We start from the raw sequence: 27,766 nt of genomic DNA, 5'->3' as shown, positions 1-27,766 counted from the left end.
CGTCACAACAGATACAGGCTATAAAGAACGATTGTTGCTTGGTGTCTTCGGCGGCATATTTCAGTGATATATCACTATAAAAAGGGCAATAGTTCCACTATACAAGAAGACACAACATGAACATACCGCAGTCTCCCGAAACACGCACCTCGCATTTCACACATGCTATACACCGCATACATGGGAGGCCGTCCTTACATGACCCTGGCTGTTAATAGAACGTTATTTAATCAAACAAACGAACTAAGATTACAATTGTAAGTTGTTTCTTGCAGGTAGGGCGTTAAAATTGTACCTGCTGTGGCTATTGCATGATCGTAAAAAGGCGACTAAATTTAGGATATCATCTTTTCTCTTCTTCCTAACTGACTTTATCTTTCCTTATGCCTCCCATGGCACCGCCTCACTTTTGGCCTTGAGTTGAACGTTCGCCCCTGTGAAGAAGGCTCTGGGTTCTGTACCCTGGCCGAGACACACCAAAGTCTATACTAGAGGTAGTTTCTGCTCCTGCTTAGCGCTCAGCGTACATGGAGTGTGACGACTGGTTCGCCCGTTGTCAGTATAACGTGACCGGATGAGGTGTGTTGCTTGGTGTCTTCGGCGGCATGCTTCAGTGATATAGCACTATAAAAAGGGCAACAGTTCCACTATACAAGAAGACACAACATGAATATACCGCAGTCTCCCAAAACACGCACCTCGCACATCACACACGCTACACACTGCACACATGGGAGGGCGTCCTAACATGACCCTGGCTCCTAAATGACCAGGTTAATTAAATTAACCATTATAATCAGCATACAACCAAATGAGTAGCTATCGAATGACTAAACACCTTTCTTAAATGTTGCCAGAAAATAAGTTTATTGAAAAATGATGTACTTTTACAACATTTGCCTCAAATTGGATAATCGATATAATTAAATAATCGACTCCTGTAACATGATCGTATGCTACATGTATAGACAATTATGGTTATTTCTAACTTCATCCTTTTGAATTTGATGAGCGATTTCGATAATGAAAGAAATTTTCAAATGTCTTTTACCACAAAAGTTAATAACGATCTAAACTAGACGATAGAAGGGGCATAACTCTGTTATCTTTGTGTACTATCCTGCATTCGACAAGGATTTGTACTGTACGTAATAGATTTTGGTTGAAATAAACTTATAATTTTAATAGGAAAGTTAATGTTTGCGAAAATTGGCTCTGGATGTTAAACGCTGAACAAAACTTGGTCTCAGACTCTCGCTACTGATACTGTACATGAAAACTATGCAATTGTAGATCTTCTGATAATCTTTCTTTATCAAGTGTTCAAGATTCTTTTTTATTCAGTAACTCAGACACAGTAAATGTGTGGCAAGATGGTCAATGTATAATACTGTTTATATATATAAGCATGGATGCAAATTTATTTATATTCATTGACCTCCGCACAGCATTTAATTCAGGTTGGCCAATTGCCTTGCGGATCAAATTATTTAAAAGTAATTCTACACGTAAAATTTTGATATCAATGCATGTAAGACAAATGGGTTATCAAGGATTGAAAGCCCTTTTCTGAAGTGTGATTGTGCATTACCTATGAGGCTGACTGCCCTGTAGGTAGGGCGTTAGAATTATACCTGCTGCGCCTATTGCATGATCGTAAAAGGCGACTAAATTTAGGATCTTATCTTTTCCTTATTCTTATCCTTCCTAATGCCTCCCTTGGCACCGCCTTACTTTTGGCCTTGAGTTGAGCGTTCGCCCCTGTGAGAAAGGCTCTGAGTTCTGTCCCCTGGCCGAGACACACCAAACGTCTATAAAAGTGGTAGTTTCTGCTCCTGCTTAGCGCTCACCATACAGAGAGTGGGACGACTGGTTCGCCCGTTGTCAGTATAATGTGACCGGGTGGGGTGTGTTGCTTGGCGGTGTCTTCAGTGGCATGCTTCAGTGATATATCACTATAAAAAGGGCAACAGTTCCACTATACAAGAAGACACAACATGGATATACCGCAGTCTCCCAAAACACTCATCTCGCAAAACATACACGCAAAACCTACACGCAACACATCACATACAAGGGAGGCCGTCCTCACATGACCATAGCTGTTCATAGGACGTTAATTAATCAAACCAACAAATATAAGGCTGATCTCGTCAGAGAGCTCTATAATCGTGGATTTAATATCGATGTAAAACCTTTCCCAAAACATGAAGCGAGAGTTATCCAACTCTATGTGATTATACAAGTATCCAAAACAATATTAAAAAGTTAACATAACAACGACTGAGGTTTTGATATGCTCATTTATAATATTTTCTATTCCACATGCCTTAATATTACTTAATTTTATAGCAATAATAATCTCATCACATCTGGGCAATTTCTACGATTCAAAATATTTTCATGTTGATTTTCCTTTATTTCTGGTATGAAAAAGTCCTCATCCTGCTCACTGCCATAGTTTCATTTATAGCTCGCCTATTCGAAGACTAGGGGGAGCTAATGTTGTCACCCCGGCGTCGGCGTTGGCGTCCCATTTCACGCTAAAGTTTTTGAGCAAGTTTCTATTTTGTCAATTGTTTAAGCATAAGTCATCATAAATGTTTATGGTTTTATTTTCCTAATGTGTATGGATGCTGAACGTGATAATACAACCAATTTGGGGCCCTTTAGGTGTTTTTTTTGAGTCTGTTAATTTGTCATATTTCCATGTTAAATTTTTTGATCAAGTTTCTATTTTGTCTATTGTTTAAGCTTAATCATCATAAATGTTTATGATTTTATTTTCCTAATGTGTATGGATGCTGAATGTGATAATACAACCAATTTGGGGCCCTTTAGGGGTTTTTTGAGTCTGTTAATTTGTCATATTTCCATGTTAAAGGTTTGAGCAAGTTTCTATTTAGGGGTTTAAAAATTTTTATACTGCCAAAGAAGACATTTCAACTTCTGTTGAAGGCAAAATAATATAGACTAAGGGCACTGCTTGATATTTTTAAATAGTAAATACTTGAACATCAACTTCTTCTGAATAGGCGAGCTTTGCTGTTGTTCATCAGCTCTTGTCTAAAATAGTCATGTATCACGTCTGGGCATTAGAACTGTACCTGCTGCCCCTATTGCATGATCGTAAAAGGCGACTAAATTTAGGATCTTATCTTTTCTCTTCTTCCTAACTGACTTTATCTTTCCTAATGCCTCCCTTGGCACCGCCTCACTTTTGGCCTTGAGTTGAGCGTTCGCCCCTGTGAGGAAGGCTCTAGGTTCTGTCCCCTAGCCGAGACACACCAAAGTCTTTAAAAGTGGTAGTTTCTACTCCTGCTTAGCGCTCAGAATACAGGGAGTGGGACGACTGGTTCGCCTGTTGTCAGTATAATGTGACCGGGAGGGATGTGTTGCTTGGTGTCTTCGGCGGCATGCTTCAGTGATATAGCACTATAAAAAGGGCAACAGTTCCACTATACAAGAAGACACTACATGAATATACCGCAGTCTCCCAAAACACGCACCTCGCACAACATACACGCAACACACCGCATACATGGGAGACCGTCCTTACATGACCATAGCTGTTAATAGGACGTTAATTAATCAAACAAACAAACAAGTATCACGTCTATAGATAGATCAAAATTATCTCCCTTTGATTTCTTATCAAGTGTCCTTAATACATTCCTAAGGAAATTTTGATTGGATATCGAAGTTTTAATCTTTTCTCGTTCGTATTACCTTTTTAACATGTTAAAAGTTGTTTAGCTTCGCAGAATTCTTTTCTTTTTATAGCACATATGTGAGTAAACTATGGTTGGTATTCAATATATGATGCAATCAAATACAATAGCAATATATAGTGTTTATACATCTGTATCAGAACTCGGGTGACCGTTAAGGCCAAATAGGCCTCTTGTTAGTGAATAATATACATTAGTGGTGACGGCAATATCAAATTTTGTTTTTTAAACATGCTCGATAAGTACATGGAAAATAACTGGATAACGAAAAAGGCAGTTGCGTATTTTTATATATATATGAAAAAAAAACAATTGATAAAATGGAGCACCCTGTAAGCGCCAAATACTTATCAACTACTTGAAATGATAAATTGGGATTCTACAGTAATATATAACTATAAATATCTTTAAATTCATAGTGTTCTATTTTATGTATTTGTTCGTTTGTTTTCTATATAATGTCGTATACGATAACTACATATAAATTCTTTTGGACATTGTAATAAGTTGTTTTTCCGTATCATTTAACAAGACGTGATCTGGAATTGAAGATTATGGTTATTTTCTCTTACCCCTGACAGGGATATCCACAATTTCACCGGTGTGAGATTTTTCTATCTCACCCTAAGGTAAAGACAAGCTACACGACATCTATGTACGTGCTCACATAAGGTAAGAGAAAAAGAACAATTCGCCCGTCGCCCTCTTTGAGATACCGGTGACAGGGGAACTCAACCCTTGGTATAAGATTCGTGAGATGTCAAACACTCGTGTTTGACAACTGGAGGAGTGTTTGACAACTGACAACTTAAGAATCTTACCCTACGGGTTGAGATTCTCCTGTCTCACTCCAAAGGGGGTAAAATAGATTCTATTAGTCCTTCACGTCAAAAGAGAGTTGCTGTATGTGTTCATATTACTAGGAAGCTGCAACAATTTTAAAGCGTGTTCTGTTATCAATGGTCTCTCAACCATAGCATCTGATGCTTTTGGGTGTGATAATGAGTTATATCGGTAAAGATGGATACTTTTTTCCAGAAAATTTGATAATAAAAAACGCGAAGGGAAGTAAATCTAACGATTATAACCAAGCTATATAAGGGACATAACTCTGTCATCTTTGTATTAAAGCCAAAGTTGTGTATCAAAAGAATTAGTATCAATGTTTGTTTGTTTGATTAATTAACGTCCTATTAACAGCTATGGTCATTTAAAGATGCTCCACCGCCGACAGAGCATAAATGATAGTCCTCATTTGAACAATAATTGGTGTTTAATCGTGTATATATGTGCCTAATTAACACAAAAAATAACATGAAATAATTCATGTCGCCTTTGGTGCATGCGCAATCATTACTTCATTCTATATAAGATACAGTGCCACGGAATTTTTTCGGGATGCAATTAATTATTTTTCATATTTTTAACTTGAAGTAAAATTAGAAGTTCAAACTTTTCAATGGTGGTTATGGTGTAAAGTAAGTAACTTTTGTAACTGAAGAAAAATGCAAAATCGTCCGCTCCTCTTTTTGATAGTGAAAAAATACCATATGTCAGCGGTGGAGCACCTTTAAGGACGGTCTCTCATGTATGCGATGTGTTGCGTGTATGTTATGCGAGGTGTGTGTTTTGGGAGACTGCGGTATATTCATGTTGTGTCTTCTTGTATAGTGGAACTGTTGCCCTTTTTATAGTGCTATATCACTGAAGCATGCCGCCGAAGACACCAAGCAACGCACACCACCCGGTCACATTATACTGACAACGGGCTAACCAGTGGTCCCACTCCCTGTATGCTGATGAGCGCTAAGCAGGAACAGAAACTACCACTTTTATAGACTAAATGAACAAAACGATATCAGAAACATATATATTAGCTTATGTATATATATGTTTCTGGCGATACATTGGCACAATTCGAACAAGGAAGAATATTGATAACTGATATCTTCTGAGTTCAAACTTATATCAAGTTTCAGAAAAATCCTCAGACTTCTGGTTGAAATATGGTTTCTGAATTTATGATCTTTTATTAAAAAACAAATTCCTGAAAATATAATTTCTGCTTTATGAGGAAATGCTAAAAATTCTTGAAGTAAGAAATTTGTGGGAAAATTGACCCAGGATGATAAACATCGATCCTTTCGAATATGCCTAGCTACATGAGAATTGTAAGGATGTATCTCTGACCTGAAAAAATATTACATCAATCCTTATAAATATATTTCTTAAAATGTACATCGATTTCCTTGCTTTCAGAGAGATGTGCTTTAACATATAAGGTAAAATAATGGAATTTCATTCATTCATTCATCGGGTTCAAACGCATTATTACATGAACCAAGGACTTGCATGATATCGAGGACGTAGATATCACTTAAAATCCTTGATGATTTTAATGAAACTTTGTACGAACAGATACTGTTTATATCAAAACTCTATTGGATTTTAGATCTCCTGATAATCTTTCTTTATAAAAGTGTTATAGAGCTGTGCGAGTTTGTCGACAGTTCCGCGACTGTTCTTTGTGTTGATCATCTGTCGATAACTAATACTACACACGTGTGTGTTCGGTACATGTGTCTCTGGGGGCACCTGCCGTGCCTATCTTTCGGCTGTACCTCGTGTCAATCAAAATCTGTAAGTCGTAGACAGGGGCGTGGCTAAACTTACCCCGAACTTTGTTTAACTTTGTCTAAAATTGTTTACAAACATCATCTACATTGTGGTAAAAGAGACATTATCATCTTAACAAATCATTTAATATTCAATACGCTTTAAGTCACAAAAAACTGTTGTGGTGTACACTTTTGAGACTAAAATTCAGATGAGCGAGTAAGTTTGCCGTGTTTAGAAACCGACGCTATGACGTTGTCGAGTGGGCGTGGCTTGTGAGCTGTGATTGGAATTTGAATTGGTGAATTAGCGTTTTCACCTGTGGTACGGGTGAGGGTCGGTGAAGCGATCACAAAAATGGTGCAGCTCAGTACAATGCTATCCTGACTATTCACAGTGGATTCGAACGAAGAAGGGTCGATATTACGTCGGCTATTTTACTTCTTATAATTGTGCATAAAAGGGCCAGAGTGGATATAATATCGACAGTTGGCCTTCGCGTAACACGTGTGTGTTCGTGTGGAAGCCTCTATCGGCATTTTACAGTGTTTTATCCTTGGAAAATTTATTAATTTTGGTTGTGTTTACGTTTTGGGTGAACCCCCATTGTGTGTGAAATGGCGACTTCAGGAGGGGATATATCCCCGAACGACAGTCCTTTATTCGCCAGGGAGGGGCACGATCCCCATTTTCCTCCAAGCATGGTAAGTATTTGTTGTCGATTTCAAGTCGTTTCTGATGTAGACCACAATAGTTTGATGTTCTGTCACTGATAACGCATGTGAAATATACTCCCTATAAACCATGTAAAATTAGTATTTAGTAGTCTTAAAGGGAGTATTTGGAGTTTTTTTTCGTATACAACAAGTACATTTAAATACTATTCGAATATTTGGCTGAAAGTCAAACTCCAGTATGTGTAAACAAAGTATTGAAGTTGTAAAAGTTGACAATCTTCGCCGGTTCTAGATATTACTATCACATTTTTTAAGACACCCATTTAACAGTCATAATAATCATCTCTCGTTATTTCCAGTCCCTCCCAAATTTTATGAATGACTCACAAACTTGTATCATTTTGAAGTTTTCCTCTGATTTGTGATTCATTTATATTCACAGAGTCCTCCATTAACTCAACAGATTAATGCTGGACACCCTTGCTCTAACTGTAAAGAACTTTGTCCTGGGTTCGAGTTACACTTTTGGAGGTAAGTGATATGACAGAGAAAACTGATATGTTCAAGCCAATCTTTGTTTAGATAGCAAGTTGACCACACCTGCATGCTATTTTTAAATTGCATATTTATAAATAGGATGAGGGAGGATCACCACAGGGGTTGGGGGGTGGGGTGGTGGAAGAGGTGGGGGAGGGGCGTGTGATTAGTGTCAGCAAGAACATCCCCACAGGTGTGAATTGAAGGTGTGGTAGGATTTGAGCATCATCACTACACGATGTTGACTGAGCCCAAAATGTTTGTTGCTGTGTAACGCATTTGACTCCTTGTGACGTCAATACATATATGACGTCATAACATTTTACCTGTCACAATATTAATTTGGTCTCATTGTGATACCAAGTTATACCACTATGATATACTGTATTCTTCTTGATTATCAACCGGTAACTGACAAGCTGGAGTTCTCTTCTTGGATTAATATACACTTGCTGATATTCGTTAACCGGTTAATTCATTAGTGTATAAAACTAATATTCATCAAATATAAATCAATATCATAATTTACTGGCCATACCTTCAAAATATAAATGTAAGTAACACTTATCATATGTTTGTTATATATGCAGTGGTGCAATATTACACACCATATCAATAACACACACAGCGTGTACCCTTATTTCACACTATTGTGCATATTGCATTGAGCCCATTCAATACATCTGCTCAAGATCGCTATAGCTCCAGTCAAATTTTCCACCTGTATTTAAATATAGTTTTGTCAATATAATGAAATCAAAATCAACAAAAAGGCTATATAGTCCTTAGAAACTGGACCTTTAATAACATATTGATTCCGACATATATAAAGATCTTCCGAATATTTTAACAACTTAAAATCTGCCTCAATGATTGAAGTTCATTGGATGCCAAAATGCACACATGTTTTAGCGGATAAAACCGAACAATTAAGATGCAAATTGTACAATGTGTTAGATTTAATAATGTTACTCCAACATCTCAAATCATCAGATGTTGCTACCATAAATTTTGATTTGTGATCTTATTTATTGATTTCACATTATAGGTTACATCTTGGATCTGATTTTGGAAATTTATTCTTGTATGTGTCAAGATCTAGATTGAAATGTGACAGCTTTAAAATTGATAATTAATTAACTTTATGTTTAGATTTAACACTTTATAATTTTTTAAAGTATTGAATTGCATAATATATTTTTTGCTCATTACTGCAAAATTAGTATGTGAATTAATTATGATTAGTCAAATTACATATTGTGCCGATTAAAATCAAGAAATTGTAGGGCCAGGTACATAACTCAAATGTCAGTAGCCCAAAAGTGTCCATATATACATGATCACAATCTTAAATATACAGGCTAGTATCAAATGGTACGTAATCATTATACACATACCTATGAAATTACCTACTGTAAATTACAGGTATATATATAAAAATAGGTAAATCTTGAGTATGAAAACTGCAGGGGGCCCAATCTCCAAAATTTTACAGCCACCTTTGATATCTGGTATATATAAACACCCCAAGGACAGGTGACCATCTAATATACTACACTCTTCCTATACCTAGCTGTGAAATAGGTCACTATACCTTTATAATGAAATATATTCTATTACCTTAATTACGACGGCCACAGGCCTTTAGCACTTACAGGTAAGTAAAGTGTCAGATTTTATCTGCACACCTGTTAGTTAGAGAATTCTCAAAGTCACAAACTGTGTCTATCAGTTTGGAGGAATTTCAATAGCCACCGTTCAGTTTATTTCAATTTGTGAAAAGGAAAGTGGCAAACGATTGTGTTTAACTGTTTCAATATTGACACAGTGAATTGAACATTTTCTTGTTGAGCGAAGGTGTGAAGAAAATATTATATAATAGTTTTAAAGACTCGTCATGAAGGTTTTAAACTCATAATGATTTATTTAAATTGATCATGATTTTGAGATTTTGGTCAGAATTTAAGAATTGCTACATATGTTATAATTTCTATATATGCAGTCTCAGCAAACTTTAACAGGTGTTTCTTTCTCTCTACATTCAAAAGAAATTACAGGATGCAAACTATTTCATTTGCTTAATTGATTCATGCTGGATTTAGTTTTACTACTACAAGACGTAAATTAATTTCATATTTTCCTTCAGCTGGGGGAGGCGAAAGGGGGAAGGAAGGAGGGATATCAAACATTAAAAGAGGTCTATAGCTGACAGCCTTATGATGGAAATTATTATACTGTAATTTTATTAGCTAGCTGGGCTGCAAGCTTTTAATTATCATAATTTGGTCAACAACAAAATAAGAAGATCTTTAAGACCACTACATCAAAATAAAACTCTTTGCTTAAAATTGTTCACACAAATTTAAAACACATTATTTTTACAATTGAATTATGCAGGTTCTGTTAATCATTAGAATTATATAATTCTTGTATATTTCAATGTTTAGAGAAAATTGTACATGTCTGCTTTTCAGGAATATATGCTTGTTTTCTTTACAAATTGATTCCCTTTTCAATACTAGTTGATAATTACTTCAATGTTTATTTATTTTCTTTATTTTTGCTGTTTAGCAGGTTTATAAATGCTAAAAGTTCTTTCGCGAAAAAGAGAAATATTTAGGTTGTGACATAACATATTTATACTGTATAAGCCCCTTAAGCTTCTGGCCCCTTAGGATCCCTATGGGTCCTGCGGTTTAATTTTTCAAGTGAATGTTTTTTTGACAGAACCTGTTTTAGCCTCAGTTAGGGATATATATATGTATACATCATAATGCCCATTGGCATATAGATGTGTTGAAGTTCTAGATGTTACGTAATTTCCTCTGTAAAAAGGGCTAGCAAAGAGCTCCTAGAGATGTTGAATCATGTCACTGTATATTTCACCGATCGACCACGATGAGGATGTCAAAAAGTTTATGAGTTTCCTTAATTAACAAGGACTAATTAATGATATCTGTTATTTTTAAGATAATTATCTTCTAATTAGTGAGAAGATACATTGATTGATTTAGATAATACAATGTGCAACCCTGTTGTGGTTATTCTGTAAAAGTTCATGTTAAGATATTTTGATATAAATGCTGGCATGCTTCAGGGCTGTCCCATTACGTAATTCTGTTCTGAAAATAAATTTTGATTTATAAAAAGATAGCGGTAATAAGCTAAATTAGGACTCCCTAAAGTTTGACCTGATTTCTCCGGATCAAAGCAAGCGACTCGCTATAGCTATATGGGAACATGTTTATTTGACGATAAGTTGTTTGTCCTTGAATAATCTGGAAAGGATTTTTTAGTCAATCTCAAAGGTTATAATGATAACAGATCTAAATGTATATGCATGTCATGGCAATTAATATTATTATGAGGTATATATACCAAAAAAAAAATCATATGAAATATGTAGGAACTCAATTACGGATTTTCATCATTCATGTTCATAAAATATCTGTTCTTTTATTTCAAGGCAAATAATTTACCCCAACTTTTACTTCATAATGTAAGAAAAAAATTGCGCACTATATGTGCAAAAATACGGTATATGATATGGTTTTCTTTGGTTGATTACCAGTTTTGGTGTCCGTGGCATCAAAACTATAAAACCTGTTCTGGTGTCAAAATGGCTGAACAATTCAGGCATTTATATATGTCCATTTGAATTGAGATGTCAAACTTGAAACTGACCACCTGGGGTTGTTTCAGTGTAGGTAATTACATTTCTGGAAGTTGCCATGGCGATTTTACCTAAAGGCCATTATATATGATTGTTCTCTAAATACCAGTCATGTATTGGTAAAATGGTCTTCGACTTCCTGTACAAGTGCAGAAATTGTACAATTATCTAAAAATTCAATTAAGCTTTAGTTTTTAATGGGATATTTTATCAATAGCTGTAAGCTAAGGCTATCAACATCTGTTCCTTAAATTTTCACAACCTGAACATATGATATATCTTTGGTGAATATTTGTGCATGAATCTAAAATACATCAGTTTTCTGCTCATGGGGTAGGTTTGTTTTTGTGACGTAACATCACGTTTTTCATGGTAATTAAAACAAACGTAATTTTCAATCATTAAATGATGACGTCGCAATTTAATCTATACCTACGTACCTTCAAGGGAAGATAACTCTATAGAATGGCAATATGCAAAGACAAAATAGTGCAGTTACCTTATTGAAGATGCCAAACTGCACGTACACCATGCTAATTTGCAAGTCAGAAATAATGTCACAGACAGAATTTCAAAGTTCAAATAATGGAGAAATGAATATTTCAAAGATGGACTTGCAATTGGTTTATCATCTGTGACCATGCATGCAGTTGGACACACAATTATCAGTGTATCTAGAGTATTTGGCTCATGTTCGGAGGGTCTTGGTTTGAACATTTTCTCTTCGCTTCTGCTACAGATTTTAATTCTCAAAAAGTGGAGAGAAAAAAAACACCCAACTTTCTTGAGCCTATGAGACACTACCTATATGTGACTTATCTGTTCACTGTCATAAAAAATAAACCTAGTTAGGAATTTATTTAAATTGCAGAGGCCTCTTATAAGTCTGTATGGATTTTTTTGGCATTACTCGCTAAATGATGAAAACTTAATGCAAAATGCTTGGCTTTCTTCATAAATACATACATAAACCTACAACATTAGTAGGAACATAAACCTACAACATTAGTAGGAGAAGACAAAACGGAGACTAAATTTAAACACCAATTGTTCAATGCCATGCCTATTGTCTTTATAATGTTTTCAAATCATCTAAAATTGTTGAAATTCTGTAAAAGATGCTTAGTCTATAATCAAACTATAAGATATAAATGTTGAAGCTCTGCATTTGCAAGCTGTAGTACCTAAATCAAATCACTTATTCGATCTAGTGCAATTTATTTGATTTTTGAATTTCAGAAATGTCGCCCTTACGTATATTTGTTCCAAGTTGAATAAAATTCACCTGAACTAATTCACAACCATAAACTATTTAAAGCTTTTCTCACAAGGATTAGAAGTATTTATCCCCAATCTTGATGTACATTTCTCAGGATTAAGTGTCGTAACACATCAAGGTTTAAACCGCTTAAAGACCCCAATCCAATTTATTATTGCTTAAAAGATTAAACCTAGGGAAAGTTTGTAGAGATTTGATTTTCATAGTCATCAACCGCTTTATTATATAAGACTTAAAAAGAAAGAGAAGCATTTTCGTTTTGTATATTAGGGCTAATAGGCGTTTATTGAAACAACTTTAATGTATCTCATAAAAAAATCAAGCTTTTAACAGTTTCTTTTTTACAAACTTTAACAAGTTACTTTTGCAATAACATATAATTTCAACTGATGACAAAGAATTAGGAAGTTCATTTAATGTTGGTTTGGCCCAATCTTGAAATTTTCTGAAAGACGAAGATAAAATTTCTTAATTACCTTAACAATTTGTCTCTATGTTAATTTAACGACTGTTTTAGTTAGCTATTGTAAAATTAATAGAATTTTATTATCTTGATTTGAGTGACAAAAACATCTCCACTATTAAGTTCTATACTGTTCTTGTACTGATAAAGATTCCGTCATTATTCGTTTTAGCATGCACTTTAATTTAACACATGGCGTTTGTAGTATTTTGCAGTATTTTGCATGCTAGTTAATTGCGATAAGGAAATGTTAGAACTGTTTCGTGTAGGAAACAATGTAACAGATTAACTTTTATCAATAAAACCCAATGCCAGAAGACATTTTGCTGCAGCCTGGTGAAACATCTTATCGACACATGGTGCCTATCACTATGTGTGCATGTGCCGTTTTTCTGTCGGGACTTTTTCATTTCCCATGATACGGAATGTATCCATATAAAATAGTTACATTTGTCTCATATTTCTTCTTATTGGAGCTCTCTCAGATTGCAACAGTTCTTATACGTCCGTCCAAATACTTTTTGACAGCCAATAACTATCGATGCATTCATGCATGTCTGCGAGTAATAAAGTATGTCGTTTCTTTTGTGTAGTCATCATTCAGATTGTACTAGTTACACACGCATTATTCATTTGTGCGGTTGCAATTTCTGATTTCATCTATCAGTGAGTGTGGATCGGTTTAAAAAAGACCCCAAATTGATAACTGTGTGATGTCATTCACTTTAGCTGATTATCAGTCTAGCGTTCGGAGGAATTTAGCAGCCATCTTTGATTAAGGCCCTGGTCTCAGTGGAAAACCTCATTGGACCACGATATACTGCCATATTTAATATCTTCCGAATGTCCATCAGTAGGACAACAAACAAAAACACGTAGAGAGGCATTAAGATCGTGTCTTGAACTGGTACTCATCATCTAGAAATAAATGTATTGTACGTATCAGACCTGTTGCACTCACCATTTTCAGGGAATAAGATGTGACTATATACTTCAGAAAATATGATACATTAAAATGTCTGATTTACCTGTTTAGCATGCTGATTTTCCAACTTAACATCAATGGTTTCTAAAATGAATAAGAATTTAATCTATTAACTTTGGAACAAGTTACATTATACGGTCATGAATTACTGTCAATTTAAATCACTTTCAGGGTATATTCATAAGCAAAATGAATGTACTGGTATAATAATCAATTTACATGAAGAGGTATATAAAATGAGGCTGCAAATACATTTAGAATTGTAAATATTGTATACTATGCTTGTACTGGTTATTTGTCTGAAAACATCATTGAAGTGTATGTTCATGCATGCATGGGTATATTCAAAAAGGGGGAAGGGGTTACTTTATTAAAAGGGACCTGGACAAAGGGGAAAAAGGGGACATTTTGGAAGGGATATCGATCTGAACATAACATAAAAAAAAAGAAGTAAAAAAAAAGAAAAGTTGTTTCTATGTTTGTTCTGTTGGTAACAAAATTCTGTCAATCATTTTGACCGTTAGAATTGTTTTGTTTATGACGGAACGTTTGTATGAGTTTTGGTAATAAAACATACTAATGTCTGAATGTAATGGATTGCTGTCTTCCTTACTTGTGATTTAATCAATTATCTTGCTCTGAAGTTTTGTCTCTAACCTTCGTTTGCTATGATTCATATCTCGAATCTTTCACTGGAGTTACGCGTGTAGCTGTCGCGTGCATGTTGTACATCAATGAAATTGGAGAGGTTTCTGGGTTTGAGAAAAACATGGCAGAACATGTATGCTTTTAGAGATAGTGTATTTAACATTATGGAGTCTATATGACACCCTAGCTATGTCCCGAAGGTCTGAATTCTTTCAAAAGGTTAGCACCTTCCCTTGGCACATATCCATGCGCATCATTTCTTGCCTTACTCTCCAACCGAATTCCCTTTTAACCTTTAATCTCTAACCAAAGTCATTTCTTTTGATTTACATCATTATTTGTACATTTAAGAAACCTGCCTTAGCGACCACCTCTGTAATATGACCACTTTAAATTCTTTGGGGCCAATTCCCACATAATTTGACCTGTGTATAAAGACCACTTCGCTATCTTTGCTGTTCCTTGGGTGGTCTTTATAGACAGGTTTAAATGTGGAAATAAAACCATTTTTGGTAATGTATTAAATCGTTTATTCTGAAATAATTTTCTTTTTTGGAGGTTATGAATTTATAAATTTAAATCTCCAAATGTGAAGATTGGAAAGAACTAGCTATATATAGAAGCCATATTAGATTTGAACAGAATCTTCTATTGGAGGTGTAAAAATACCTTCCCATAGAGTTTAATAAAGTTGTCTTGTTGGACAGCATCAAAACCCTGAATTATTTGTGTATTAATCCATTGACTGAATTATTCCGGTAGAACGGTCTCCAATACTTTTACTGGAGCGCTGGGAACAATATAGACCTGAAAATTGGATCACATTTCTTTGGGGTGTAATTTGGAAACGCGTGATTGTTACGTAATGATGAAAAAATTACAGCTGTTTCGGCGACCCTCTCAACTTTAAATGGTTCAATGACATTTTTCTGACATTTTCATCGTGTATTTTTTTCCTTTTTTTATTCGTTATTCAATGACAAGTATCCAAAATGTACCCTGTGGTTGTGAGTGACTTGTCATTATAAAATTATAAAACGGATTTAAGAGATCGTTGGCATTCCAATGCATTTGCATTCGTCCCATTGGGCAGTTTGGCCTTCCACATCGCCCTGTCATTAAAAACAGAATAAGGGGACGAAAATTCATCCTGTTTCATTATTCTCTATTCAGCCAATGGAGTATTTTTTAAGCAGTTCTTTCAATATCAAAAAGCAGTTGCTGTCATAATTAGTGTGATAATTCTTGAATCTGAGCTTTTATGCATATACAAATATGTAAAATCTTACGTCTTCTCTGATAAAATTGTGTCCCTATGTGTAAATTTGGATTGGACTTTCAGGAAAAAAGGTTGGGTTGTTTACTCCATTTCATTTTCTTCTCCTAAAAGTGGTTCAATGTAGTTCTAATAAACACAAACTTTATATTGGACTAACAACGTGTTTTGTTCCACATTATTGGAATATTTAAAAAAAAAATGTTCTAAACTTTGATTTATTGGAGCTTGCGACATTTGAAGGTTCTCGAGAAAAGTTTAAAAATGATTTGTCATCATCATAAATCATATTTAGAAATGGTCAAATGTAACGGTCATTGTCCTGGACACTCAACCAATATATTTGAGGTAACAACCCACGACCAGGTGCGTATCCCTCACCTGACAGTTTAAAGTGAACATGCCACAAAGGGAAAGGTCAATCAAATATTTGTCCTGGAGGCCATTTGTTTGATTGACTTTAGATCTTTTCTTCTGTTGACCATTACTGTGACCCTGTTATCACTAAAATCATCGACCATTGATGACAATTGAGCTGCTAAGGTCCCTAAATTTTATTATGGCTCTTTCAATGATAAATGACACATGTCGTTCAGATCAGTGTTGGCAGGTTAAGCAAATTCAGAAATGCTGAAAAAGTATATCAAGCAAATTTTGTTTATTGTTAAACTTAATTGATAATTGTTAGATAGTGCCATACAGCTACAATTTGATATGACCATCAATTGTAGCTTTATGAAATAAAATGCATTAATGATTATCTAGTAACAAATGCTGAACTCCCTAAATTGTTCTGTACATTTTACAGACAAGAGTACTTGTACTTCGTGACCTGCCCTCTAAGATCCTCGTCATTAAAACCGCTCACTATTTCTAGAATGACATTATCATAGCTGTAATAAATATAATTACGCATATAATATCAGCTAATCAGCTGGAATAATTATTGGAGGTAATTCAGGCAATTGGTTTCATAAAAACCAGAAATTTTCAGGGCGGAAAATTTCAATTGCAAATGGCTGTGTCTGTGAAGTTTAAATGGAGTCTCGGAAACCGAATACGGGTGTTGTATGTTAGTATGTCGGAGATGTAGGTCTAGACAAGTTATTTAATCATATGCTTATGTTATGTTAGGTTTATGTATATATTTATGAGTGAAGTTTATATATAAACATTCCGCAGCGTTAACCATATGGCATTCTTAAGAATATTTCGTGAAACATACGATGTGGTGTAGTATTTTCTCACAAGAAATAAACATTTGGTCGTAAAAATCTGCCAACCTTACTTTCATTATGTACAATGATTTAATTAACTATTTTGTATGTTATTGATATAGTAAATTTGTGTAGACATAGTTTTTTCTTTTTGTCTTAGGTCCATTTAACGGCCAGGGTCATTTAAGGACATGACAGGTCAAGAAAGTGCAGGAAAGCCACCTGTGGTGGTCAGCTACCTGGCAGCTGCCCCACCTGGGATTCAAACCCAAAACCTTAAATGACCCCCGCCATTATTAGGACGTATAATATAAAAAAAAACAATCCAACAAATAATTAATAAAAAAAACCGAGAAAGGTTATTATTCTTTAAGTATTTTCAAAGACAGGTTCACCTGGTAGTAATAAAATGTCTTGACTCATTCACCCCTTAAAGTTTATAATGGACAGGTCTGATCTTTGATTCAGAAGAGTCTAAATGTGTCTCCAGGAGTTAAATACAGTAGTTTCAAGATGATAGCAACGACACTGTTTCATATGAAATCAGACTTTTCTGGTGGCAATATGACATCATAATCACTGATCATGAGGTCTTTTTGTACTCAAACCATGTCATTTTACTAGTACTCTAGAAGAGAAAACGGAGGTATTGTAATCGGCTGTTTAGAAGAGAAAACGGAGGTATTGTAATCGGCTGTTGTAGGGAAGTGTTGGGCTGGAGTATCTCCTGGTAGATCTAGAGAAATGACCTAAGTCATTACAATGTTGTACTCTTCTAACTGAAGATTGTATAGGAAATAGCTGGGGCATTCCTCACCAAATTCTATCACAAATGTTTTCTCCTAGGGTCTGCTGTCTGTTATCTGGCTATAGTTATCTGGCTATAGTAGTCAGTGTAAAGAGGGTATTTACCATGGTCATCTGTAGCAGACATGATGGCAGTGATAAGATGGATCCATCAGGGTGCACCTGTTTCTGGGGGAGGCTCCCAGGGTTTATGTCTAGTGGGGGGGGGGGAGTTTTAACTTTAGGGGGGGGGGGCAGAGTTTACCTTTAGGGGTGTGGGAGGCTCCCACAGTTTATGTCTAGTAGGGGGGGCAGAGTTTACCTTTAGGGGTGTGGGAGGCTATGACAGTTTATGTCTAGGGTGCATGGGAGGGCAGAGTTTACCTTTAGGGGTGTGGGAGGCTCCCACAGTTTATGTCTAATAGGGGGGGGCAGAGTTTACCTTTAGGGGTGTGGGAGGCTATGACAGTTTATGTCTAGGGTGCATGGGAGGGCAGAGTTTACCTTTAGGAGATGGGGCCCAGAGTGTATATCTAGGGCAGGGAAAGAGGAGGGAGGGGACTCCAGCTAGTTATCCTTTAGGGAAGGGGGTAGAGTTTATCGTTAGGGAAAGGGGTTCCAGTGTGTACCTTTGGTGAGGGGAAGGGGGGATGTCTTACTGTTTATGTCTAGAGGAGGAGAGGGGAGCAGAGTTAAGGGGAGGAAAATTGGGGGGGGGGGGGGGTCCAGCTAGAGTTTACCTTTGAGGGAAGAGAGGGTAGCTTTAAAGAGTTTACCTTTAGGGTGTAGGGGAAGAAGGGGGAGCTCGAAGGGTCTCAAGATTTTACTCTAGATTCTGGAGAGAGGGAGGTGGAGGGGGGAGGGGGGTAGGCTCCAGAGAGAGTCTAAGTTTATGGTTTACTGCCAGTAACCGACTGCTGCACAGGCCCATTTCCCCATAGGAAGATCTGCACAGAAGGGAAAAAAGGCAAGAAAATAAACTTATCTGAGATTTATCACCTTGACAAACACACTTCGACTTTGAATAAAACGGTTTGAAAAAGTTCTACAAACAAAAAAGTGCAGACATTAGTTACGTGTTGCAAGGATATATGGTATTTGAGTCTGAATGTCAGCTTGAGCCGTTCAGGATCATAGGTTACAAGATAGAAGATTCTTATTTTAGTCTCTTGAAAAGTTTTTTTTCCTTGAGATTCTGTGGAGTTTTACATGCATTTGGTCTGCTATCACTGACAAGATTTTGCGGTATTAATAACAAAACTATTTATGGTCTTTATAATGACAAAACATTTTGGCCTAAAGGTCAGAGGTCATAGACTTATAATTACTGAGTCAAAAATCAGCAGATGAAAGTTTTTTTTTCTTCTTTTAGTATTAAATAGGGCTTCCTTTGGTGGTACTATCACTAAAGAATCTATAGATCTGAGGGTATGTGTGTGAGATTTTGTACCAAAGGCCAGAGATTTTAAGGCATTTCCGCCCATAGAAAGAAAAAAAACACATGAAAATATATTTATCAGAGATATATTGCTCTGACAAACAAACCTTTACTTTGAATTAAACAGTGGTTGAAAAATTATAAAAACAAAAACGTGCACGCATTAGTTATTTGTTGCAAGTATATATATACATATATATGGCATTTGTCTTATTTATTGGAAGCATCTTTATAATCTTGGATGCATACTGTGGTAGAATCCGCAATGCTGTATTTATTTGGATTTCAGCCAGACGTTCAAACACACAAATCAATACCTAGGTTTATTTCATTGTTTTTTGTTTCTTTAACAATACATCACGTCAGTCTAATTCATCGACTGAGATGTTGAGAGACGAGCTATAAAACTATACTGTATGGTTATATTATAAACTCATTGTTCAATCTTTGATTTATTCAGTGAAAAATATTTAGGTGTGTATAGATTCTGAACGGCTGTATTTGGCTTTATAAGCGTTCCATGATGATCCTATTGAGGGTTGAGATCTCGATCCCAACATATTCCCACATTTAGCCCTCAATTCAAAAACCGTATGGGGCAGTTTCTAGGTACAGACTAGAATGACTCTATATCGTATATATCTTAATTGTTTCTGTCCAATGTTTAATACACATCTGGAGGAAAGCAAAATTATGTCAATATCAGATTCATAACATTTTTTTTTTTTTATTTCTATATTTTTTCATTAAACTCATCTTTTAAAATGTATCCTGCTGATTTTTCATTTAGAAAATGATTCTTAAAGTTCATCTGCTAGTCAAAATCCGGCCATCAAGTATATAAATCAGAGATTTTATGTGTTTTTATACATAAAAAATTTACAACTTGCCATATAGAAGATATATCACTCTGACTGAAATGACTTAAGTTTTACCTGTATTCTAAACTTAATCTCCAGTATTTTCTGCTCCTTCCACTTACAATATTCGAACAAATGTGATTGAAATCATAACATGTAAATCGATTTTGGAATCTAGGTTGAAACTTGACACATTAAATTACATTAAATAACTTTTAAGTTAAAGATTTTATCATATAGAATATATCTAGATAAAAAACCTCCAAGGTCTTGTAGTGGTTCGAGGCTATTCACAAACTATAGTATTCCATGCAGATTGGAGGATAAGTACATACATTGATAGGAAAAAATAGATCATCCATGATCATGAACATAGCAATTTTGTTTGTCCTATTGTAAGAAATTTACCAGGATTATATAGAAAATGGATTAATCAGACACGTAAATGTCGACATCAGGATAGAAATTGCTGTATTTTCATGATCAATTCTGCAGAACATTGAGATGTACATATAGCGGGGCTATAAGTAGGGCCCCAGTATGGAACAATCCGCTCCTATCATCAGTATACCTACACCATCTAATTGTGGGACTCAATGTTAAGATTCCTCGAGGGAAAAAATAAATGCGTTCTCATATCTATGCCCCATACTTGTATTACACGCTCCTAATACTTATATATACGCTCCAAACCCATGATGGCTCTCCCCAGAGCTTAATAGCAGCTATAAAACCTTCCAAATGATGATAGTTTTATGAAAAAGGTGTACCCTATCGAGATCAGGAATATATATTCTTAATATTTACAGGTACTGGAAATTATCTAATCATTCTCCATCAATTTATTCTGGCAATACGATGAAGCCATGAATCAGTTTTTTGACATGAACATTATTCGTATATCATCAACGAGAAAACATTTCCATAATAACAGTGAAATGATTTAATTCCGTACGATTAGGGTTTTGACACCTAGATAAGTAGGGTTTGTAAGGCAGAATTGACACTACTGCGTTAATTAATGTCCAATCGTATAGGTAATTAGGTCGGTCAACGAGAGACGAGAGACACTAACATCTATGCACACCTGTATGTGACATTGTGTTACCTGCCGATCGTATCAGTTTAATACAATGTTGATATAGATCACATCCTGTCATATACCGTGTACAATTGGTTCATAAAATCTATGGCAAGTTCATCGGGTTCATTTGGGTTCAAAAACCATCCGGGAATCTTTGAATTTGTAACTGTCAACATGTCAAGTTTAGTTTTGTAAAGATAAGTGTTGAATTTGTTCCATATTTAGTTTTAATTATTTAAAAAAGTAAAAAAGAAAAAAGTCAAGGATGATTTTTTTTCCTATAGATTTCTTAAGTTTTTTAATATAGAGCTGGAGGTGTTTATTTATTAAGGCTTTAATTATAAATGAAGCCATGTTGAGTGTTTGTATTTTAAATATTTGAAATTTAAACTTACATTTTGTTTGGCTTTGCCACCCATACAGCCACATCTGTAAATAACCTGATTAATTTATATACATTATATACAGCTAATTAAGTATGTTAAGAGATTTAAAACTAAATTTAAATCTACCTGAAAGAAAACCATGATCCTACATAAATTTAGTTGAATTTAAAAGTCCATGGTGGTTCGTCACAAAAGAATCTGAAATATCAAAATGTTCTAGACCATAAATTAGGGGATCAAGCCTTGGTTTTGTATGTGAATTGTCTCCACTAAATCGATAGCGGACATTACAACGGGATCGCAGTAAATTGACAGCGGGATCGCAGTAAATTGATACTACTTATTTCATTAGTCAAATTTTACTGAAGTATAAAAAGACTCTAACAGTGATCAGATTGGATCTGCTACATTTGTAAAAATTTCTTTTAAAAACAATTTCTGTTAATGGACTCATTGTGCTTGAATGGAGATCCAGCTGAGCATTACAGTAAGGAAATCTTATATTTTGACTTAAATTTAAAAAAAAAAAATTCTGGATATATATTGTACCAAGTTATCCGGATACTTGCACATCATACTATCAGTAGTAACATCCCCGTGAGAAACTTCATGTGAAATAAAACAAATTTTTAATTCTCAGCTTGAGTATTAAGGATGACTATTTCCATGGATTCGCTGCAGACATGTTATTTCCGCGTTTTCTTTTTTTTTTTGCTACGAGGAAATGAGTAAATCTGCTAATTCCCTGTTTATCCCGCAGTATTTACACACACCAGTGGTGGAAACTACAGATTACAAGTTTATGTTAGGGTCCAAACATGGCTGGGGCACCTGGTATGTTTGGTGCTGATTGGATGGCTTGTTTTTGTATTTGGGGGTTTTTTTTGCCTGGTGGGTGGGTGGGGGGAGGGTAGTGTTGTCTGTGTTGGGGAGGGGGGACTTGCCTGGAATAAAACTTACTTTAGATTGACATGTAACAATCACTGTACTCATCAATACTTGTGTCAATTTCAGTCCTTGTTTGAATGCTGTAAAAATTGGAAGATTTTGAATATGCCATTATGGGGTATTATTCATTTGCACCAAAATCTGATAATCATGGCTATGGGCAAGTAACATGTATAATCACTTCTCTTCAATACTTGTTGATTCCATTTCAGTCCCTGTTTTAATGCTGTAGAAATTAAAATTGAAGATTTTGAACATGGGTACATTTATTTTTCTCCCAAAATCAGATAATCATGGTTATGAGTAGTCCTATGGATTCTTTCGACAGGAAGTATCCGTTTTGTATTAGGAAGACATTCTAGATCCCGGAAGTTCCAGACTTTGAACAATGATTAGATTTTTGAAACCATATTGTACCAATCATCCTTTTGTAGATTATTTGATGCAGGTAAAGGATTAAAGGTCCGGAGGAACTTCCGTTAAATCTATTGTCTTCTGGAGGAAAAAAACCTCTCAGATTGAGATAGAATCATCCAACATTGATCTTGGGCTGAGATGTTGTGGTCCGATGGTATGGGTAGTTGGCTGTGTGTGAAACACAAGTTCTCCAGTATCAGAAGTCCACACTGTAGCCTCCACTAAGATGCTATCTGTTGCTGATGCTGAGAAAGATGAAGAGGAGAGACCATGCATCCTCTCATGGCTATCTCCAGCATCATCAGCCCTCAGGGCAGACTCTTTGTGGTTTCTTTACTGGAGAGCTAATTGATTACAAATGTTGACCACATGAATTTTAGGGCCTCCAGTACAGAAAGATTTGACACTGATGACCACAAATATCTGTATTCAATATGAAGTGTGGTAACAGATTTTGAAAAAAAATAAAAAGAAGATTAATTTATTGATTATAACATCCCATAACCCAATCCCTCCAGTCCTTCATACTTAATTGAAAAAGAATCAAATACTTGTAACCCAGGTTATCCTTGGAGAATGGAAAATCTCTTCAAGTTATCCAGATTTCAATATAACCAAGGAGAAAGACTATGGATATGTGGGAGCAGGGATTATAATTCATTTCAAATGAAGCAATATTTCAATGAAATCAATTTCAAAATAAATGGTTTCCACTTCTGTACATCGATCATAGTTTTATAAATGTTGAAATTCTCTGCATGTTTGTGTGTGTATATAAATGCATGTGGTGTAATGTGAAAAAACCAACTTCATAATTTCATTTCAAAATTCCAGATCCGATCCCGTCTTTTATTTGATAACGTGATATTTATATATGTGAGTTGGCAGACAGATTTTTGACCTGATTATGTGAACATATCCGCTATAATATATCCACCAAACTACTCATGGATGTATACACCTGTATTACACATCTCGTTAAGTTTACCTGAGACGTCCCCCCTGGTACCTGGCGTTATGTTACGTTTGTTTACATACATAAGAAGTCTCGGGTATATAAGGGGACTGGAATTCTCCACTCAAGTACCGTCTGTATGACAACGAAAACACTCGTCAAGTTTAAAATCGGCTCGTAGAAATTCAACGTTAGGTAACTGAGTATTTGTCTCCACACTTTTTTTCTTGAGAGATTTATCATTTTTAAAACCTATTGTGTTATGAGTAAACAATGATATTTTACCTGCTGTTGTAATAGGTGTATAAGGTCTCTGCTTATGTAATGTTGTAATGATTTCCCTGCAAAGGTGAAAATAGAAAGCAAATTGAATATAGGCCTTCTGTCAGAGACGTCCCTATATGGCTCAAGTCATGCTAGCATGGCATGGGGAGCCTGTGGTAAATTCCAGAAGTTATTTCATTACGATTATCATAAATTTCCTCTTATTTCTAAAACGATTATATAAAAGAAACATGTTGCACCTATAGTTTGGTTTGAAATGGTTAAATTTAAAATTTACAAAGTCCAAGGAAATTACATCGTTGTAAGAATAGTTTGTTATACATGACCACGAATTTAAATTCATTCAGTTGTATATGCTCTGATCATGAGGATATATAGCCAACTCGTCTGAATTGAGTAAGAATACTTTTTGGGTATTTTTCATTTCATATGAAAGGCCATTCATCACATGAAGGATACCATGTATGAACATTCCAAAACTTATAGTTCAATCATAGCACTTTTTTTTTTAAACGAAACGTTAATTAATACAATCTGTACGTGTCACCCCTATACATAGACACATTTGAATTCTTCTAATTCTAAAGCAAGAATAGTTCATTTTGAATTTACGGGGGTGATTGAGTTAAATTTACCAGGTAAAAATCTGTGACACTTTTCTCTCAAAATGGATGTATAACAAGTGATTCTAGGCTTAGTGATATCAGGTAGTTATCATAATATTTAATCCTTATCTGTCATTGCTGGCGAACGTAGGCCAACACCATTGACAAATTCAAGGGTTGTGTACCTGTGGACCGATACTACCTGTACAGGTAATACTGGGCGGTGATTACAGGTATGCTTGTTGATTAGGGACTTACAGAGGGTCCAAATAGTTGATAAACGCTGAAATTACAATGGTGAAGGGTGTATCAAGGGCAGCCGAGAGTAGATAAACAAGCGTTATAGAAATATCGCAGGTAAATAACCAAATCAGGACCACAAACTTTGGATAGATATTGACTACATTACCATATATAAACGATGGAAGATTTCCAACCACCTACGGAAAACACAAAGAATTTGGTGTGTGAACGTGTCAAATTAACAAGAGTATATCCTTCACTTTGAACACCAGAACAAAAGTTTTTTTAAATGGATGAAAAACAAACATAGATATATCTTATCTATATTTAAGGTGAAGAAAAACATTAAAAATATTTTACGGATAAAACTTTTAAATAAAGTTATAAAACTTGAATTTGACCTTGACCCTTTTGCATGCTTCAAGAAAAATGACACATATGTCAGTAATCATTATTTTGAATAAAAGTGATTTACATAATGTTTTGATATATGGAGGCAACTTTCATCAAATAAGAAAAGCCTACAAAATTTATAATGTTAGCCATCGGACTACACAGGAACTGTCTTCACTGTTAGAGAAATGGAATCTTCTATTTCATTCACATTCTCCACAGATAAGGTAATTTGTAGGGGAGACAGTTTAAGTGCAGATTTTATTGGTTTGTTTATTTGTACCAGCCTGCCATCGAGAATAAAACGGAATTATCTTGAGGGAGTTTGAATTACCTGTGTACGTTAAGACTGCCGTAAAGTATACGTTTATATACCTAATACTACACCATAGTACATGTCAAATTAATTTGTTTTCAATTTATTGAATTTTTATCAGAGATGGACTTGATAACGACCAATAAACAAGATGTTTTTGTTGTCAACATGTATTTTGTTGATGGATGGAGAGTCTGTTTTGTCATGATGGGTTACAAGGGACTGAAACAACCTAGGGTAAAGATTGAAAAAAATAGAAGAATTGTAATGACAAAGTTATGATATTAGTCTTCATAAGCGTTAAAAGTCCAGTGATCAATATCTTCATCTATTTTTTCATGGATCCTTTTCATCTATATTGTCAAAACCAATAAGCCCTGCAGTGTTAACTCATCGACCCCTCGAAGTTCACAATGAACTCTCCCAGCCTTTGAATTAAAAGAATTCAAATGTGTCTTGAGGGGTGAATGAGTAAAAGAGACCGTTTCACAATAAAGCTGTGAATCCAAACAAAAATTTATCAGTGAATCCAAACAAAAATTTATCAGTGAAGTAGAATTAAGCATTAGTACCAAAGTCTCTATTCTTGCGGTATATTTATGAGAGGCGCATATATACAAATCTGATTCAATTACCAGAACATTTCTGTTTACTTTCGACTTGTGGCTTATGATCATCTGATGTAAGTATTTCCTAACTTAGGCCAGAATTAGCTTTTGGAGTTCTTGGAGAGCAATTCCACACTCATTTCAAAGGAAATGTCAATATTTTCACAATTGTAAGTGAGATACTTAAAACAACATCAGCCAAGATACTGCTCCGATGTACACAAAGTTCCATTGGCTATTCTCACCGAGAGCTTGAGGTTGAGGAACAGGAAATAGCACAGAAATTACCGTATAATGCTTTCGCCATCTTGAAGATCTTGAAACCATATTGATATATCCAGAGTTTACTAGACAAATACTCCTCCCTCAGTCATTTCGCACCCAATAAAAATACTTTATTTTTACGATCTGTATGTACAATACATAGTCTCTGGAAAAGTAATAAGTAGACTTGTTTTTTTAATAGAAGTTATATGCGTGTTGCCATAGCAACCAATGTCTATGTTAATGATAACGACCCAACAAATGCGCTGTCTCTTCGATGGATACTGTAAATACGATAAAAAAGATGTGAAAATAGTTCTGGTTTTTTATCAGCCTGTCTAGATACTTGGCTGAAGTACAGTTAATATGGCTTCAGATTGTTCATTGTTGAGCGATTGTCAACTGTCTTGATATCAGGAATTTTTCAAATTTTTTTTTCATCATGAATAAATCAATGAATACAGTAAACATATTATATTTTAGTGGTTATCATATTTTAACAATTTTTACATCAAAGATTTTTATGCATCAAAATTTGACTGCATTAATTGCTAATGTTTGATGAAACAGTTATAATGAATATTTGAGCTCATAATTTTTGCCAGAATAAATATAAAATTCATGCTTACAAAAGTCTATGATTTGTTATATTTTTCAATGTTTTTAAATCAATCTGGATTAATTTTGTTATTCAAATCAATTGCTTATTATGCGAGGAAAATGTGAATAAAGAAGGTGTTCCTTTAAATGAGTCAAAAGTAAAGGACAAATGACTTCACCTTGATGAACACCTGGATATGTTTGAAAGAGGAAGTTTTAAATTCTTAACATTTTAGTCAAGGCCACAATATAGCATTCCCATTTTATTTCTGTTCACGTACAGAAAAGGGGATTTTTATATTTCTTAATTTACCAATATATTTTAAGAATGATTAAATAAAACTGCCTTACTTTTAAACCAAATTACACAAAATTTATATAGGTACAATTGATATTTCAATGTTCTATATTGAGATTTGTCATCAATATTGGTATTGAAGCCACAAATAGAATTTATTGAACATGCAGTGATTTAA

At 34.9% G+C, this 27,766-nt stretch overlaps 1 protein-coding gene across 1 annotated transcript in view; it reads left to right on the top strand.

Annotated features, from left to right (window-relative positions):
* The first annotated feature begins 6,402 nt into the window (after window positions 1–6,402).
* The window catches only part of LOC138336062 (prickle planar cell polarity protein 3-like), a 74,914-nt gene continuing 53,550 nt past the window's right edge, over window positions 6,403–27,766 (top strand). Inside the window, exons 1-2 of the mRNA XM_069285343.1 lie at window positions 6,403–7,051; window positions 7,467–7,555. Of these exons, the coding sequence (XP_069141444.1) occupies window positions 6,965–7,051; window positions 7,467–7,555 (176 nt within the window). The 5' untranslated portion in view covers window positions 6,403–6,964. The remainder of the gene's footprint in view (window positions 7,052–7,466; window positions 7,556–27,766) is intronic.

This window comes from Argopecten irradians, chromosome 12 (genome assembly GCF_041381155.1).
Source record: "Argopecten irradians isolate NY chromosome 12, Ai_NY, whole genome shotgun sequence".
Taxonomy (NCBI): Eukaryota; Metazoa; Mollusca; class Bivalvia; order Pectinida; family Pectinidae; genus Argopecten; species Argopecten irradians.
Note: the sequence above shows the minus strand (reverse complement) of the source record. Positions and strands in the feature narration are given on the sequence as shown.